Source organism: Triplophysa rosa, linkage group LG4, assembly GCF_024868665.1.
Source record: "Triplophysa rosa linkage group LG4, Trosa_1v2, whole genome shotgun sequence".
In the NCBI taxonomy this organism is placed as follows: domain Eukaryota; kingdom Metazoa; phylum Chordata; class Actinopteri; order Cypriniformes; family Nemacheilidae; genus Triplophysa; species Triplophysa rosa.
Genome location: NC_079893.1, coordinates 5,105,640 through 5,123,182, shown reverse-complemented (window position 1 = coordinate 5,123,182; position 17,543 = coordinate 5,105,640). Strand labels below are relative to the sequence as shown.

General features: G+C 38.9%; 1 protein-coding gene across 1 annotated transcript in view; it reads right to left on the bottom strand.

Annotated features, from left to right (window-relative positions):
- Positions 1–17,543, bottom strand: part of LOC130552515 (unconventional myosin-XV-like) — a 37,107-nt gene that overhangs the window by 10,962 nt on the left and 8,602 nt on the right. Inside the window, exons 13-44 of the mRNA XM_057330849.1 lie at positions 17,016–17,074; positions 16,799–16,922; positions 16,583–16,678; positions 15,558–15,689; positions 15,324–15,449; positions 15,138–15,215; positions 14,368–14,522; positions 14,207–14,252; positions 13,999–14,123; positions 13,735–13,852; positions 12,076–12,251; positions 11,381–11,465; positions 10,907–10,960; positions 10,517–10,598; positions 10,175–10,305; positions 9,682–9,777; positions 9,204–9,439; positions 8,950–9,128; positions 6,985–7,057; positions 6,712–6,906; positions 6,356–6,468; positions 4,555–4,643; positions 3,825–3,936; positions 3,536–3,607; positions 3,379–3,443; positions 2,549–2,887; positions 2,394–2,478; positions 2,127–2,292; positions 1,942–2,035; positions 901–1,009; positions 675–790; positions 522–581 (exon numbers count right to left, since the gene is read on the bottom strand). Of these exons, the coding sequence (XP_057186832.1) occupies positions 522–581; positions 675–790; positions 901–1,009; positions 1,942–2,035; positions 2,127–2,292; positions 2,394–2,478; positions 2,549–2,887; positions 3,379–3,443; positions 3,536–3,607; positions 3,825–3,936; positions 4,555–4,643; positions 6,356–6,468; positions 6,712–6,906; positions 6,985–7,057; positions 8,950–9,128; positions 9,204–9,439; positions 9,682–9,777; positions 10,175–10,305; positions 10,517–10,598; positions 10,907–10,960; positions 11,381–11,465; positions 12,076–12,251; positions 13,735–13,852; positions 13,999–14,123; positions 14,207–14,252; positions 14,368–14,522; positions 15,138–15,215; positions 15,324–15,449; positions 15,558–15,689; positions 16,583–16,678; positions 16,799–16,922; positions 17,016–17,074 (3,786 nt within the window). The remainder of the gene's footprint in view (positions 1–521; positions 582–674; positions 791–900; positions 1,010–1,941; positions 2,036–2,126; positions 2,293–2,393; positions 2,479–2,548; positions 2,888–3,378; positions 3,444–3,535; positions 3,608–3,824; positions 3,937–4,554; positions 4,644–6,355; positions 6,469–6,711; positions 6,907–6,984; positions 7,058–8,949; positions 9,129–9,203; positions 9,440–9,681; positions 9,778–10,174; positions 10,306–10,516; positions 10,599–10,906; positions 10,961–11,380; positions 11,466–12,075; positions 12,252–13,734; positions 13,853–13,998; positions 14,124–14,206; positions 14,253–14,367; positions 14,523–15,137; positions 15,216–15,323; positions 15,450–15,557; positions 15,690–16,582; positions 16,679–16,798; positions 16,923–17,015; positions 17,075–17,543) is intronic.

The window sequence follows — 17,543 nt, the reverse complement described above, 5'->3', positions numbered from 1 at the left end:
TGCTTTTTAAACAATATTTAAGGAGTTCCCATCTATTCTGTGCTCTTATTGGCTGCTCTTTCTTCATTATTCAAAGTCATCCATTTCAAAAACATTTTTTGTTAAATCAAATGTTGGTTTTGTCATGAAAAAGGCATGTTTGTTTGCAAAATTATATTTCTGTCTACAAAACTAATTTCAGACATTCAAGCATACGCTTTCAGATCAAAAGTTTTTTTAAATAACGAGAAACACAAGTGTCCACAAACTCTTGACCGGGAGTGTACATACGGTACTGTTTAGCGTGTTGACAAAATGTTATGCTCTCCTACATGTAAGTCCCTTTGCATAAAAGTCGCTTTGGATAAAAGCATCTGCCAAATGAATGTAAATGTAATTTGCAATAATGTAAGAAATATTCATTTAATCTTCAGAATCGGCATATATCACTCTGAATGGTATCGGTGGAGAAATTAAGTATCGGTGCATCTCTAATAATAGCCCAAAACAACTAAAAAATATGAAATAAGGTTTTGTCCCACCTGTTTAAATATGAGGTCCAGCACTAGAGGATGATTCCAAGTGTCCTTGGGATAAAACACCTACAGCAGTTTATACAGCAGCGTTAGATCTACATACACATCACATCTACTCAAACTATTATGCAGTGAATGCTATATGAACTACACACATACCTCTTTCCTGAGGTAGATCCTCCAGGGAACATTTGTGTAGGTGTAATACTCCTCCCTGCTGCTCCTGTGCAGTTGTGTTTGAATGCTTTCGGATTCCACTGGAAGCTCTCTGGACACTGATGTGTGTGTGAGCGAGAGAGACCACTTTAATCTTTAAACTTTTTAAGTTTTTTGTCACTTCCATCACAACAGTGTTTGTGAGTGTATTCGTGGGTGTGTTGATTACCGGGTGGTGGTAAGGGCGGTGGAGGCTCGGGGGCTTTCTTCTTGGAACTTTTGGTCGGTCTGAGACCTCCATCTCTGGGCACTGGAGCAGCTGGAATGGAAGCTGTTCTCTAAAAAACAGTGAACAAACAAAGAATAACCTCAAATATTCTCAAACAATAGAAACAGAAAAAAGCAGATAACATGGTAACCATTTGTTTAGTGGTTTTTGTCTAGTTTTCCCAAATAAAATAAAATAAGTACACAACAAAAGGGAAAAAGTAGATTCTGTTGACCTAACAGAATTATATTGACCACAATTCAAGTTTGGCATTTTTCTTGTTTTATGCAATAATTCACTTAATTGAGACTTTTTTCTGAACACAAGACTTCATATCTGAGGTGTTTCTCATGTGAATGTTGAAGAATTTTGATTTAGGAATATCTTGATTTAAACACAGGGTAACGCTTTACTTAAAGCCTTTATGTATAATGCATTATAAGCGGCTATTAAAGGGTATGATGCATTATAATTGTTCATAATGTGAGTTAAATTTAGTTTATAACCAATTAAAAATGCAAAGTGTAACAATGAATTGATAAGTGTTGTAATTAACTGTAGTTACAATTATTTATAAGACATTATAATGCATTATAAAGTGCATTACAAGGCATAATTAATCATTTAAAACTACTGAAAAACAAGACAAAAGTACTAAGAAACACATTTGTGTTCAGTGCGGTTAAACTCTTTAAAACTGGGTTTTTAAACTTAGTTATTAATGTTTCTCTGTGCAGTTATGCAGATGAATCTCACGTGCCAATAATTGCAAGTAAAAGCTTTGAATAACTTTACTTTTTAGTGTACTCAAAACACAAATCTATAAGAGAAAAAAGAAACATGTTAAACTATGCATACATCTTAACAAAGTCCTATAATTGCAAATAGTTATTTTTAGCTGACAACATTTGACATCAGCCACACAGACACATATTACTACTTTCATCATAATCATTTCACAAAACCACGAGATGGACCGGCGGACAGGTAAACAGAGCTCACCTGTGGAGGGGCTGGATTGTCCATCTGTGTTTTTAGGATGTGCATGGCTTCATCATGCGGGTTCAACTTCTTCACAAATGCTTTACCATCTCTCCTGTGATCAGATGCATGTCATAAATCGAGTTCACAGAATCCGATCTTACCATCTTGTCCATGAAAGCAGAAACACACACACACACACACACCTGGGTTTCTGTGGCACGGGTTCTGGGACCGGTGTTTGATATTGCTTGATGATATCTTTGATGTTGTGGCTGGGAACGATGTGCTCAGAGTTGGAGATGGAGTATTTGACCACCTCTGTGGCAGGAGCAGGGGCAGTACGCATTGGCCCTGTGACCGCAACAGGAGCTGGGTGAAAAAGAGGAAAGGGTTTCAAATATATGAGAAGATACAAAATTGCATACTGTTGACTTGCTATGTATTTCAGTTAGACAAATATGTGACCATACCATGTTTTTTGGCAGGCCTGTTGTCGAGTTTAATTGGTGCAGCAGGAGCTTGTTTCTTCCCCAAAGACCCGTTTGATGATGTACCCTAAAAATCATTTATTCAAAGCTGTTATGATCCTAAAACAGATCAAGAAAAATATCTAATAGCAACATACTGGCACTTGTGTAGCCGTATTCTTCTGAGGCTGGGCGGTTTGAGCGCTGCTCTTCTTCAGGGCGTCACGCTGTCCCTGTGAGCCACCAGGGGTGGTGTTGACAGAGGTGGAGGCGACGACCGGGTGCGGGCTCATCCGGGGACTCGTGTATGCAGACAGAGGAAGGGGCGCGTAAGGACTCGGGGGGAAGTTTGCGTAAGGACTGGGTGGGATGGCGGGGTAGGGGCTGGGCGGCAGGGTGCTGTAGGGAGTGGGTGGAGGGCTGGTTGGGGGGCTTGTGAGGGGGGACATTGGAGGACTGGACACCATAGCCATGGCCTGCATGGTCATCTGTTGAGCCTGATGGAGAAAAAGTCGAGAGAGAGCGACGCTTAAAATACTCAGCAACAGAACAGTACACATTTTAAGAGAAAATATGTTGGCGACAAACTTTTTCATTATTTAATTATTAAAACAATTCAAATAAATTATTAAATGAAAACATGAAATGAATACGTTGTTCAAATTAAATGATTAAATTAATGCACACCTGAGGTGGTACAGTCGCCATAATCCAAAGCCAAAAAAGTATTTTACTTCATTTGATTAGAATTTTTATTGTTTATTTGATTTTATTTTTATGGTTTATTTTATTGTTCCCAATGTTGCTAGGTGTTTTGTGTACATACCTAGATGTACACAAAAGAGCATTTTCAAGATACAGAATACGCATATTTCAGATACAGTAATGGTAATAAATGCATTTCTTGTGATTATCACATATGTACATTTAATGAACATTTTTACCACAGCGGCTTATTGATATAATAAACTCTGTAGTGATTGTGTACCATTATAACAGCTTGCTGGTTGATGATAGTTTGCTGTTGTTGGGCCAGGGCAGCTTGCTGTTGGTCTAAAGAACAGAGATAAAACACAACACTGAATGATGCTTTTTATCTTCTTTAGCACCTCTTTGAACCCGACCAGTCTGTTCATTAGAAATACCTTGCACAGGGGGCGGAGCCACGGCCCCGGGCATGACTGGAGTGACTGGCATGGGTGGGAGAACTCTCACCGCTACACAACACACATGCAAACAAGTACCATAAACACACAAGGATATCCTGTGGCATCCTCATTTATAAAAAGGATACAAGAATATCATTTTTTGATTGTAAAAGTGCACATTTTATTCTGTTAGGCTTAAGTTATAATGCATATAACCTATAGTGGTTCTCAAGTAACAAGTGACCTATACAATAGATGTTTATGGAATGTTCTCATTAAGATTTACCTCCAGGTTGAAGAGCAGCTGAGAAAGGGGGTCTAGCAGTTTCTTGAGCTCCATCGCCACCTACACCTCCTCCACCCTTCATGCGGCCGGACAAAACTGTAGCATCCAAATCCTACATCCAAATACAGAGAACGAAAGAGAGAGAATACCAGCGATAGTAAGACTGCAAGCCCCAGTGAATTATGAGACAAAAACTTAATAACTCTTTCAGCAACCTCTTCACAGATTATTAAAAGGTCATTTATGCTTATGCATTTTTCAGACGCTTTTATACAAAGCTATTAGAGTTGATCAGTAAATGTTTTTTACTGATCACACACACACACACACACACACACACACACACACACACACACACACACACGCACACGCACACGCACACGCACACACACACACACATGTCTGGTTTACTATCTCCGTGGGGACAGTCCATAGGCGTAATGTTTTTTATACTGTACAAACTATACAGTATATTCTATCCCCTAACCCTACCCCTAAACCTAAAGATCATAGAAAACTTTTTGCATTTTTAGATTTAAAAAAAATATTGTTCTGTACAATTTATAAGCTTTTTTGCCCATGGGGACCTCAATTTTGGTCCCCACGGTGACACGAGTCCCCATGTGTTGGTGTGCGTTCAGGTTTAGGTCCCCACCGGGATATACAAACATGAACACACACACACACGTGCGTGTGTCTGTGTGTCGGAGTTAATCAGGTGTCATCGTACCCCAGCTCCATCAGACAGAACTGGGTCAAAGAGGCTGTCCAAATACCGGTCCATTCCCTTGTGAGATGTGTCAAAGTATGCTTCTGAGTCTAAAAAGGGGAAGGAGAGAGAGAACATTCAAGAATTATGATCTTAATTAGGGTCAAAAAATAAAATACATACAATTATTGTGGTTGGAATATGAATCTCTGATACAGCATGCTTAAGTGAATGGTATTTTTAAAACATTTACATCAGTTGTATGCGATTTTCAGGAAAAATACGTTTGTTAAAGTCCCAGTGAAATAAAAATTACAATTCTTATTTTTCCATGAAATATTGCAGCGTTTATAGTAAATAGCTCATCAATGTGGGTTATTCTCTTTTTAAAATTCATGTACCCTCATAACCTTCAGTTAAAATCTGAAAATGCACTTCCGCCCTGAAATGACGATTCATATAAAATGACATAAATTAGACGGCTTGGGCGGAGCATCCGTTAACTCCTCCCCTTCAACTGTCAGTCTGCTGCTAGTTTCATTTCAAAATGCAACAGCTGTTTTTATACATCCAATCAATTTGAAGTAAAAAATGCAAACCACGCCCACTAATTTTCTCCTTTGAAATTCATTTTCACTCGGAAATGCATCAGAATACGGAAGTAAAAACAATCGCAACTTCCGGTTCACGGGGACTTTAATTTTGTTCATTTAAGACAAAATTATAGAAAAAAATACAAGATGATTACTTACGAAAACTCAAAGAAATGCAAATACTTATTTTTACAAAGATTTGTAAAAAATGTGTTAAGCATGTCAAGGAAATGAATTAATTTTAATATAAATCACGGTCGCACCACATGACTTTTTTAAGGCTAATTCATAGATGAAAAGCACTAAAATCACTTAATTTAACATTTTAATCTGCATTTATGTGTACACCACATTCTTAATGCTTGAATAACTTCAACAATATATATTATTATTTATTTGTATTTTAAAATTGGCCGGACACGTCATTGACCCATTATCATATGCACTTGATACAATAAATTTCTTATTGTGTTTTTTCCTCATGAGAAGATGGTGTAGAAGGGGAACAAGTAATAAATTACGAGACAATAGAATATAAAAAATGTACAGTAAAGGACAAACTAAGAAATCAAAGAAATACCAAACATAAATGATACACAATAGTAAAATTTACACTATAAGAAAACCTGTATGCAATAGAAACAGTTTTGTAATAAAAAAATGAGACCCTCAAACCCGTATAACGTTACTCATCCTTGGCGCACGTGCAGAAGATTTACTGTAAGAACACCATCTAGCCTGATCCAGCTGTATGTAATACAGCCATTCTGTGTGTATCTGATTCTATTTCACATGCAGGGTCACAGATCTGCTAGTACAGATTAAAGTGGGCATTGCATTCACTGCAACACAAGCACACACTGTCGTTTCGCATTTCTTAAGGTCACACTGGGTTATTATGGGATAGGTCAGTAGGCCTTTCGGTAAAACTGCGGTTTGATCTGCTGCCGATCAGATTAGGACGGGTCAAAGACTTCTGAGCTATCATTTAAAGGGATAGTGCCCCAAAAGATAAAACAAACTCTCACGTCTTTCTAAACCTGTATGACTTTCTTTCTTCTGCAGAACACAAAAGAAGATATTTTGAAGAATGTTGGTAACCAAACAACATTGACACCCATTAACGCCCATTGTATGGACACAAATAGACATTTCTCAAAATATCTTCTTTTTGTGTTCACACAAGCCTAAGATCTGTACATGTCACAGTAAGTATGTGAAGTGTCTACCTTGAGTGTAGTGGCTTTCAGAAATCGGTAGACTGTTGGTCGCAATGGCGCTGGTCCGATTTGCATATGAAAGTGGCCCTTCCTCATCATCGAATCCACTGCCAAACAGACTTCTGCATATACAAGGACACGTAAATGTGTTTTGACTAAACATCCTGTACATCCTGTCTGCAAATGGGGACTGAGGCTGTCAGTCACTAAAATTCTGCCTTTTGTGTTCATACGAGTCACGCTGGTTTGTTACTTACACAACAGTAAGTAAATCATAACAGAATTCTCATTTATTTGAACTCTTCCTATAATTCTTTTACAAACTATATTGGGTGATCTGTATCTTTAAAAGTATTTTTGCATACATGCTCGCATTCGGTCGAGCCCTGTTGGGGTCTTCGGTCGAGATGATGAAGTAGGTTTTCTGTTTGGGGAAGTCTGCCAGCAGCTCAAGGTCACACACCAGATCCAGAACATAATCGTGACCCTCCAGCTCCACCCACTGCCCCGGCTCCTTCATCAGAACGGACCAACCCCACTGGCTCTCTGAAGACACGCCCCTGCCAAATAACACAAACATTGGTTATTGATCGTAAATGCTAAAATCTCTAATAACTCAATGTCGTAAGACCCATCACCTGTGTTGTAGAACATCTCCTGCGATGTTCTCTCCATTTGTCCAAGAATGTACAGGACACAGAAAGGACACACCTGTATGGAGATAAACACAAAATCTCAATCTCAGAGTCCTTCCTTAAACTCAGCGAGGTGCCTTAAAATCTGTAACTTGACAAATAATTTAATTACAAATACATAAAATATAAGTGTGACTACTTAAATTTGCCGGAAAAACAAACCAATGGTTCACGCGCACCCTCTGAAATATCGCTTTAATAACGTGAGTGTACAGTCTAAGAAACAACATCAACAGCAAAAAACATGATTCTAAATGTTTTTCTAATGTGAGACTTTTATTTTGAAAGACACGCGTGAAAGCTGTTGGCAGATGCGAGTGAGCAGAGTGAGTGAGCGCTCGCTGTCCCAATTAAATATCTGCTTTTAGGTGAGAAGTTGTGAGGCTCAATATCAGTGTCATTATCTATCGTTATTTCCTTAACTTGTTAAGAAATAAAAAGTCTTTCACCTCAGAAAAAACGAAGTACCCTGTCCTGTCAGACGTTATACAGTGCTCAGTCTCACACCCACGGACCGTTGGCTAGACGTCTGATGCATAAGGCACACTTTTCTGGAAACACGTCATCTGATTGGTTGAATGTCACAGGGTTTCCGGGAGACGTGCGTGTCGCGTTCTTTAACGGTCCGCCTTGAAACAACACGAAGCCGTCTGATCTAAGAAGTAAGCTGTCGTGTTTACAACGGTTGCTATAAGAATTCATCACGATCTACTAAACGCTTAATTCTTAAAAGTATGCGAGGTTCACGGCATATTTTTGTTATCAATCATTTTGCTGCTGTTAACTTTTGACACATTCGTTGTCTGATACTACGGGGACTTTCCACGCCTCTAAACATGACGCGGACAAAACGAAGCGCGATTGGTTGCTTGGTTTATTCTGCGATAACATCCGGCTGGCTGTACATTATTCTTTATATAACAGAGTCGAGAGGTGGAAACAGCAGTCAGAGACAATGAGCATCAACTGTGCATCAATGAGCACACACACACACACACACACACACACACACACATCTGCACACTATCACATATCCACTAATCTGCTCCAGCCCAAATAGGCGAAGACAGAGACGGTGTAACTGAATGAGAACGAAAAAAAAAACAGAGAGACGGAGAGAGCGTGTGAGATTAGATGAAAGCGGAGAGGCCGAACGAACGATACAGAGAATGACAGAGGAAGAGATTAAATAAATGAAAGGAAAGTAGAGATAGGTGACACCGGTCCTGATTTCCATTGTGAACTCACCGCATACATTAACACACATTCATTCACAGAGACTGAAGGAGGCAGGAACTTATTTGAGATTGTTGGGTTGGGTTGAACCAAGTATGAAGACAGGTCCTTTAATGCTCGGGGGGGCGGGGGCAGAAGCGCTGTACTTTGATGTTGACCATGGTACTGAAATGAATGTTCCAGTTTAAATGTAGGGTCCAAAACTAACACTTCACTAGCACCATATGCTAGTAAAAATGTATTTACTATTTAATTATAAACATGCATGGTTTATATAAAAATATTCATGGTATTATTACGATTTTTTTTGTTTATTATTAAGTTATTTTAAACTTCATTGACAAAATGTTAAATGCTTCCTCATTTGTAAGTCATTGTGGATAAGAGCATCTGCTAAATAAATAAATATAAATATAAGAAATAATGCAAAACAGTCCATGGCCAATAAAATAAAAATTATTCTGCAGAACATATTCTCGAATTATTCATCATAGGCAGGTGTGCCAAAACATTTAGGTAGAAAATAAATTGCGGATTTCCTTCATGGATGAGGCAATCCCAGAATGCATTGCTCATTAAAAAACCTGAATGTTTACTCGATATTTGTGCATGCGATTTATATTTATTTCTATTAATCATAATATCGCATTTGCTCGTTTAGCTTTTTCTTACCGTCAAAACAGTAGACCTGTAGCACCACGCGTGCTTTCTTGCGGTTGGCGGTCCACTCCAGCAGCGACGGCGGGTACGTACGTGATGCGTCGGGCACCAGTTTAGACTTCTGCATGGCCTGAAGGAGCTTGTGTTGGCACACTGCCTTAAATCCATTCAGGGCATAGTCCGACACAAATCTGACACAGATAAAATCAATTAACTGCTTAGGAAAAAAATGTGATTGTATTGTCTGTCTGTGTTTGTGTTCTTACTTTAGTAAATATTTCTCCATCTTCTCAGACGGGGCGAAGGAACTCAAGCAGGCGGCCATCAACAACCAGCCTCTCTCTGCGTTTCTGGTGTATTCATTCCGCCACACCTGATTGGCTATCTGTGCGAGGATCTCGTCCCTGATTGGTGGGGTGGAAAGGCCTCTCTGAATGATGTAATTTCCAAACAGGTTTTCTTGAGCACCATTCAGGTTTGGATCCCCCATGAAACGCAAGATCTGTTACAACATAGGCATCTTAAAAACAGCGTATGACAGCAGCTGGTCCAAGCTGGTCAACTGTACTACCAACTGGTGAGACTCTCCCAGTTAGACCATCTTGGTCAATTTAGTTAGAGTGAAGAAAGGGAGTAAAAGCTATAACTTTATGTGTATGTTCTTTGTTTTAACTATAATTGAAATAAAGTTTTATAAAAAAGCTGATTTGAGAGACTTTTAATGTGTTTTTAATGTGACTTTACCAGTATAAACACATCAAGAGCATCATGTTTCAGATCGTCTTCTAGACGCGTCAGCGAATTCTCCAACGGTGCCGTCAGCATCCCGAACTGCAGCTCCTGCACACATATTACCCATAATTCACTGGGTGGTCTTTATATCGTGAGCCATATGAAAGTATGTTTTATGCAAATAGGAGTAAACATACATTTTTAATTGGACATTTTCTCACTGAGCAATGTATTCTGGGATTGCCTCATACATGCAGGAAATACATACAATTTCTGGCACACCTGCCTATGGTGAGTCATTTGAGAATACGTTCTGCACATTTTTTTTACTCGACCACAATAAAATAAAGTTTTGCATTATTTCTTATATTTACAATTATTCACGTAGTGCTGTTAGCATCCCGAACTAGAGCTCCTGCACACACATTACCCATAATTCACTGCATTGTTTTTATATTGTGAGCGATATGAGAGTATGTTTTATGCAAATAGGCAGAACACCTACCCTGAAATGTGTCCGTATATATTTGGTCATCAGATGGTTGTTGATGTCCAATGGAAGAGTAAGCTGAGGGTCTGCTTGTATTCTAGGAGCCTGAACGAGAGCCAAGCAATTCGAATGACGCTCCCTACCGGCTGCAAGCAAAATAAAAGCACGTATTGAATTTATTTATAGTGCCTAAGATTTTCACCCGAGTTTTTAAATAATGTTAGAATGAGACAAATGGTGCAGCTATTTAAAACACATCCCCAACCGACAACATGAACAATACTGACGCTTGCTTTAGCAAATACCACTAATATTTAAGAAGACAGTTTTTCCACACACTGGTGCATTGTGAATAACCTGCTGTGGCTTGTAACAATCCTCCCAACTCTGCAGGAATCGCCAGCTGAGAGACATTTACCACCTCCCTACTTATTCGCTCCTACAGAGAGAAAAGAAACGCACGATGAAACTCCTATCAAGAAGGATGGAAAACATAAAGCTGGGTAATTGAAATCTGAATGTGTCAGAGTTTTATCAGTTTGAGTTTAACACAAGACAATATAAACTTGTAAATCCTGCAAAGGGAAACTTGGAGATAACTTCAATCACCATTAGTGTGATAAATGGATTTCCTCAAAGATGTTTTAAGATATCGCTGAGAAGTCAAGAACGTTTCTGTCTGTGCCTGTGACGTTCAAGAATATAGCAGGTTCTTATCTAATAATGACAGAAGGGGAAAGACTTTACCAGTTCAATTCTTCTCCTCTCGTCTTCTGCTCTTCTTGCCATGAGGAGATTGTCCTGTGACAAAATCACCAGCCAAAGGAAAAGCAATAAAAGTGATTTTTTGTTTGTTTACAAAAGCTGGACTATTTTAAATGTAATATTCCATATTCGCCATCTTTAATATCTGGGTAATTCCATGCAAACGCTATCCTTAAAATAAAAAAAACTAGTTTTTATCAAAGGTTTTCACCATACTGATAGGTCAGAAATATTTGGTGATTTAAATACCCATGTGAAGTCTCTCAAAGTTTTTAAAGCATTTTTTTTGCGTGTTTTTAAAGCATAGGTTTTCATAGTCAATATATTGCTAATAAATACATTCTCTGAGAATGTATATTTCAAGTTTCGACTGAAAATGTCACATCCATAACACTGGAATTGCCCAGTATTTTCTTTTGTTAACAGTCCAGTAGCAATTTAAATGTATAAACTTACCCTGATGTATCTTTTGCGATTGGTGATGAGCCTGACCCGTGAGCGGAACTTGATCAGGTGGAGACGCATTCGCAGAAACCACCGTCTAAAACACAGATGAAGCTACTTTTGTTTAAATCACATAAATGGCTAACATTCAGCCTAAATCAGCTACAAATATTAATAAACATATTTCCAATATATCATTATATCATGACTTTAAATCATAATATAAAAATGTTAAGGTGTAAATTTTAGCGGCATCTAGTGGTGAGGTTGTGAATTGCAACCAACGGCTCACTACACCCCTCCCTCCTTCCTTTCTATGCGCTACGGTGGCTGACACAGAACAGATGTCAAGTTTTCACTTCTCTCCCGAAGAAGATAACGTATTTACGAAATGTGCTCTGTAGAGCAGTTTGTCCGTTTAGGCCTACTCTAGAAACAACATGGTGAATTCCATGTAAGGGGACCCATGGTGTATGTAGATAGAAATAGCTCATTCTAAGGTAATAAAGATTTAAACACTTTATTATGTCAAGTCTTTATACACCTCTGAAGACATACAGTTATGTATAATTTATTGAATTTCTGTCAATAGATGCTCATTAATATCACACATTGCACCTTTAAGTACACATTTACACATTTTCTTACTGGTTTAAAAATGACAAATTGGTTAATATTTCATGGTGTTCAATGAAATCATACTTTACCTGCGCAGGTAACCCTTGCAGCGGGCTTGCAGGTATGTCATGACCTGACGGAACTTGAGAAACCTTTTGCGGGTCAAGTACACCCTTATGTAACGCTGAAGGGTGAGCGCGGCCACGTGCATCATGCGATCATGTTTACTCTCCAATAACTGATAAACATCCTCCTTTAAAAAGAGCTTGGAAAGTGAAAACATCAAACAAAAATTAAATAAGATAATACAATTTTTCAATGTAATTGAAACAATGAGTCCATTGGTGCGTTCCATTTGGCTGTAAGTGGGCTGCTAAGTGGACTTCACAGGGTGTTCCGTCATCTTAAGTGAGATTCCAGTCCGAAGGGAGCGAACATGTTCAGTTCGAAGGGCACTGCGAATGGCGCAGGGAATCAGGGAACATCGATACATCACTTCGCCGGAAGTGGAAAGGGAAAATCACCCAACTGCCATTGCATGCCGCGTCACGAGTCAGAAAAACAACGGACGAGTTTACGTATGCCTTTCGTACATTGTGAAAGTTTATTTAATTATTGTTAATTATATTAAATACTGTGGTTTTCTTCAAGTAAATATGTTATTTACTTTTTGTAGCATTATTCTGTAGGCTACACACTCGAGATGATGAATGTATTTATTTGTATTTATATTTTATTGTGAAATTAAAAAGTAGTTTTCATATGCATGTAAGGATTCATCCATTTTGCTATTATTATACAAACTAATGTAAAAGTGGTAAGCAGCAGCAGTTCTTTTTTATTATGTTATGTAACATGCCGTGTAATAAGCGGGATAATGTACAGGCAGCCGGTTGTTATCGTGAAATAAGCCCCTTCATTATCCCGCTTATTGCACGGCTACTTGGCACATGAGAAAAAGATGGACATTTGAAATATTTTATTAGCTCATTTTTACCAAATGCAGACCTTCTGCAAGGAAAAGCCGTTTACTTTCGGTTTTAAGTTGAGAAATGACGTTCAAATGTCACGAACAGGCAACAGGCAAACGTTTAATCATTTGTAAATATAATGTCATATATGTTATTAAAAGACATATTTATATTTAATTTGTCAAAAAAACCTGTCAAAATGATTTGCTGCATCCGGGTTGCCGTGTGTTATTAGTTTTGAGAGGTTGTTATCTGGGAATAACAAACCTGCAAATGTCGCGACTGGCCAATCAGAATCAAGCATTCCAACGAGCCGTGTAATAAGCTATGTTATTTACCTCAGGAATGTTTGGCTGCACCACATAGGGAAAAAAGCGTGATGAGATCGACACGACCATGGATTAAGAACACATCTTCACATAGTTGACCAAATTAAAATGTAGTTTCAAATGAGTTTCAAATAATCAAAGCTGCATCAGTCAAATATTACATATAAATACAAGCATAAACAAAAGCTAAGATTATATTGATTAGATACATAATGCGTGTTACGTTTATGTATAAATTATTTATTTTAAATTTTATATTACAATCTGCACAACCGTGCCGTTGCCTTTCTTTGATGACATTGCAGGGCATTCCAATTAAGCGTTTTTTTTGTCAGCAAAGTCCACTTCAATGGATATCCCGTGCTCAGGGAGTAGGGAGCAGTGAACACTGTGTAGGAACCCTATCAAATGGAACGCAGCTCATGTTTTAGAATGTTACGATTCTTACTTTTGACACGCCCACTTGATAATCCCCTCTGTTGATTGGGCTGAGCTTCATTAGCATAATCACACAGTTATCCCCATCTGGAGGTGGTGGCTTCTTCATTCCCAGCAGGCCTTTGTACCTGGGAAGTGGGAACCACAAATGTTCTCAGAAATGCTTCGAATGCATTCTAGCCTCCAGTGCATGTCTATATATAGCACCAGACTGCGTTACACACTTATCCAAAATGCGCTGTAGGTAACAAGCAACAGCTGTTGAGCAGGATACCTGTTTAAGAATTTATGGAAAGGCACTCTGATTGGATAGCCCTCCTTCCTGATGCGGATCGTGTCCAGGATTCCTGAATATCTGAGTTGAGTAGCAACCAATTCGGGATCGAATATACCAGGTTCCTGAACATACACCAATGCATATTAATGTATATACCGCAATTCAACTGGAATATATACGGCTCAAAAATAACGTGTGATTGTACCTTGTTATTATTTGGCTTTAGGCAGCGCACGAAAAATGGGTTGCACCTGAAAGAATGATATAAAGAGGAAACTGAACTGAATTGACCTACACTGGAGAAGTAGCTAACATGTCCTAATGAAAAAGTTCAAATGTGCGTGTCTGTCGGTGTGTGCGTGAGACCTTTCCATCTTGTCTAAGAGCTCCTGTAGCGATTGTTGGAACTTGGCAGCCACAGTTGACGGCTGGTATCTCCGAGTTATCGTGCTGCTTCGGTTCATCGCACCTTTCTGTTGGTTCAGCATCTCAGCGTGCTTTATGAAGAGATTAGACACCATCTAGAAAACACAGTTTAAGAATTTGTTGAGATCTCCTTTAAACCTCAAGCACACAGGACTAAAATTACTGACTAAAATTTGCTTTTCATTTCATTTAGTTTATTCTCATTGCTGTCCAAATAATAAAAAGCATGAAGTAACGTAGAATATTTATTTAAGGTGCAGTGTGTCATTTTTGGAGGATCTATTGACAGAAATGCAATATAATCTACATAAATATGTCTTCAGAGGTGTATAAAGAACTTACATAATGAAGCGTTACGTTTTTATTACATTAGAATGAGCAATTTCTATCTACATACACCGCGGGTCCCCTTACATGGAATTCGCCATGTTGTTTCTACAGTAGCCCTAAAAGGACAAACTGCTCTACAGAGCGCGTTTCGTAAATACGTTATCTCCTTCGGCAAAAACGCGAAAACGTGACGACATCTTAGTTCTGTGTCAGCCACCGTAATACCTCGAAAGGGAGGGGTGGAGTGAGCCGTTGGTTGCAATTCGCAACCTCACAGCTAGATGCCCCTAAATTTCAAACAGTAGACCTTTAACATTACTTAACGTAAACACACTGTTGACCATACACACACATGCACACAAACACAGAAACGGACTCACTCGGTTCTGGCTCTGCATAAACAGATCCAGTACTTCCTGTCGGACCTGATCGTAATTCTTATCCAGGAACTTCTGTACCTACAATCAGAACATTACATTACCGTTATTCAAATGGTACACATGGATTAGACCTAAACTTCACTTTGACATTCAACAGGAATAAAATATTGCTTTAATTCCTATTACCTGGTAAGTTACACGACCAGCATAGTGATTCACAGTGAATTCCGGAAGTGGCATTTTTGGCCTGGAATACAGGGGGCTTTCTCCATGGTGATAGTGGCACTTCTGAAGGAAGGTGTGGTCAGTGGCCTGGCAATAAAATACAACATATTTAAAAAACATTACAGTGTTTACATACATGGTTTATAATAGAGAGGATATTTGTTAACATGCAACAATGAAACAAACGTGTATAACCTGTGGAAAGCAGCTCTGGTCATCAAGGATGCGAAGTATCCCATGGGGCTTTGTAGCTATAAGGTCTATGCATGCCTGGTTGTTGGTAAACGTCAATTCCTTCCAGCTAATTTGTTCTCTAATGTACTCCTCCTATACAAAATCAGAGTTTGTGGGAGTTTGTTTTTATTACAGCTAGGGATGATTCTAATGCACCGATCCCAAAGACCGATACATGTCATAACTGACAGAACTGACTGAAATTTGTTGTGAAATTTGCGTTGAAAGTTTGCAAAAAAAGTTTGCAAAGTTTTTTTTCAAAATGCGTTTAAGGTGGAGTTGTTTGTAATTATAAAGCTATTCTATTCATATTAGTCTCACTGTGTTGTGAAAAGGTATCAGTACTCGTACTCGGTCTTTAAAAAATGGTATCGTGCATCCCTAATTACAGCGTAAAGGCCTGTCCACACCGGGACGATAATCCCACGCGCTTATCGCCAGCGTTTTTCGAGACGTTTTTCGGCGTTCGTACCCAAACGATTTTCACTGGCGATGAGCCGAGTGAACGTGCAAATTCACTCCCTGACATAGATGGCGCTTAATGAAAAACAGAAATACCCCGGCACACAAGGTGGCGCTGCGCAACTTTATGCTTCTGACACTCGCTTGTCACACAGAAGAAGAATTCATCTTGGTTACTCTTCATCAATGTGTGCTTGAGCGCCACCAAGTCATGTTTTACTGTAACTTCAGCAGCTCCAGGCACGTGAACAAAAGTGAAAAAACGAGCACGAGGCGTTAAAAAAAATGACGCTTTTACGCCTGCCGTTTTACGCGTCGTTGTGCACACTCACATTGGCGCCCTTTCTTTAGTCACGAGGCATAGTCACGACGATGATAAACGCACGTAGTTATCGTCCCGGTGTGGACAAGCCATAAGTCTGTAAAATATTTATTTGGCATCTCTTGATTTCCTTCAAGATCACTATTTCCTAAAAATTCAGATAATCACAGAATCGACATTTTGCATGTGTTATCATTCTCACCTGTTCCTGTTTGAAAATGATTTGGGTAAAAAAGAATTGGAGCGTTTCATTGGCAAAGTTGATACAGAGCTGCTCAAAGCTGTTAAACGTCAAGCTCTGGAAAACACGAAACCAAAAACACGAGTTTTTGTGAAACTTGTATGGACAGACACTAGTGGTACAGAAATGACTTACTTCCCCTTTAAGTTGATAAATGTATTGTATAGCTTAATATACCTCAAATCCGTATATATCCAGCAAAGATATGGACAGTGCATCATTTCTCGGGTAAACCCGTCCGTTGATACGTTCCGTCAGCCAATGAAAAAGCAAGGAATAAAGGATCTTGGCAACTGCATCTCTGTGTTTAGAGAAGAGAAAAACACAATAAAAGATCCATTTAAAAGAGGAAACGCTTTGCTGAAGGACAATTCCTATTGTGAGTAATGTGTACCTGGCATCCACAGCACTTTCTACTGTGAGCGGTGTATATATCTTCTCTCTCATTGCCTCCTGTGATGAAAAGAAACACAAATGCTACTCAGATACTGTAGGTTTAAACCAATTCCATTTGGTTAAATATAATGATATGGGTCACATCTAAATCTAAAGACAATCTCACGACAAGAACCTGAAGCGATCAGTGGCACCTTGAACTTTTAAACAGTTGTCATGAGAACCAGCGAATATCTTTTCATTTTTAAATTTGGATAAGATGACCATGACTCATATTCACCCAGAAGTAGGCCTGGATAAAACATCAGCGTCTCACACACAGACACACACTGCATCACTCGCTCGCTCACGTGTGCACCTGATACACTGTTATGTGATCCACGTAAGCACTGGTGTAAACACAAACCTGTGCTCGCCGGATGACACAGCTTTACTTATTAAATAAGCAAGATGCTGAACATGACACAAACCACAAACACGCATAAACTCGGTATACATGTAACCCCTCTCTTTCTGTCTCTTTTTT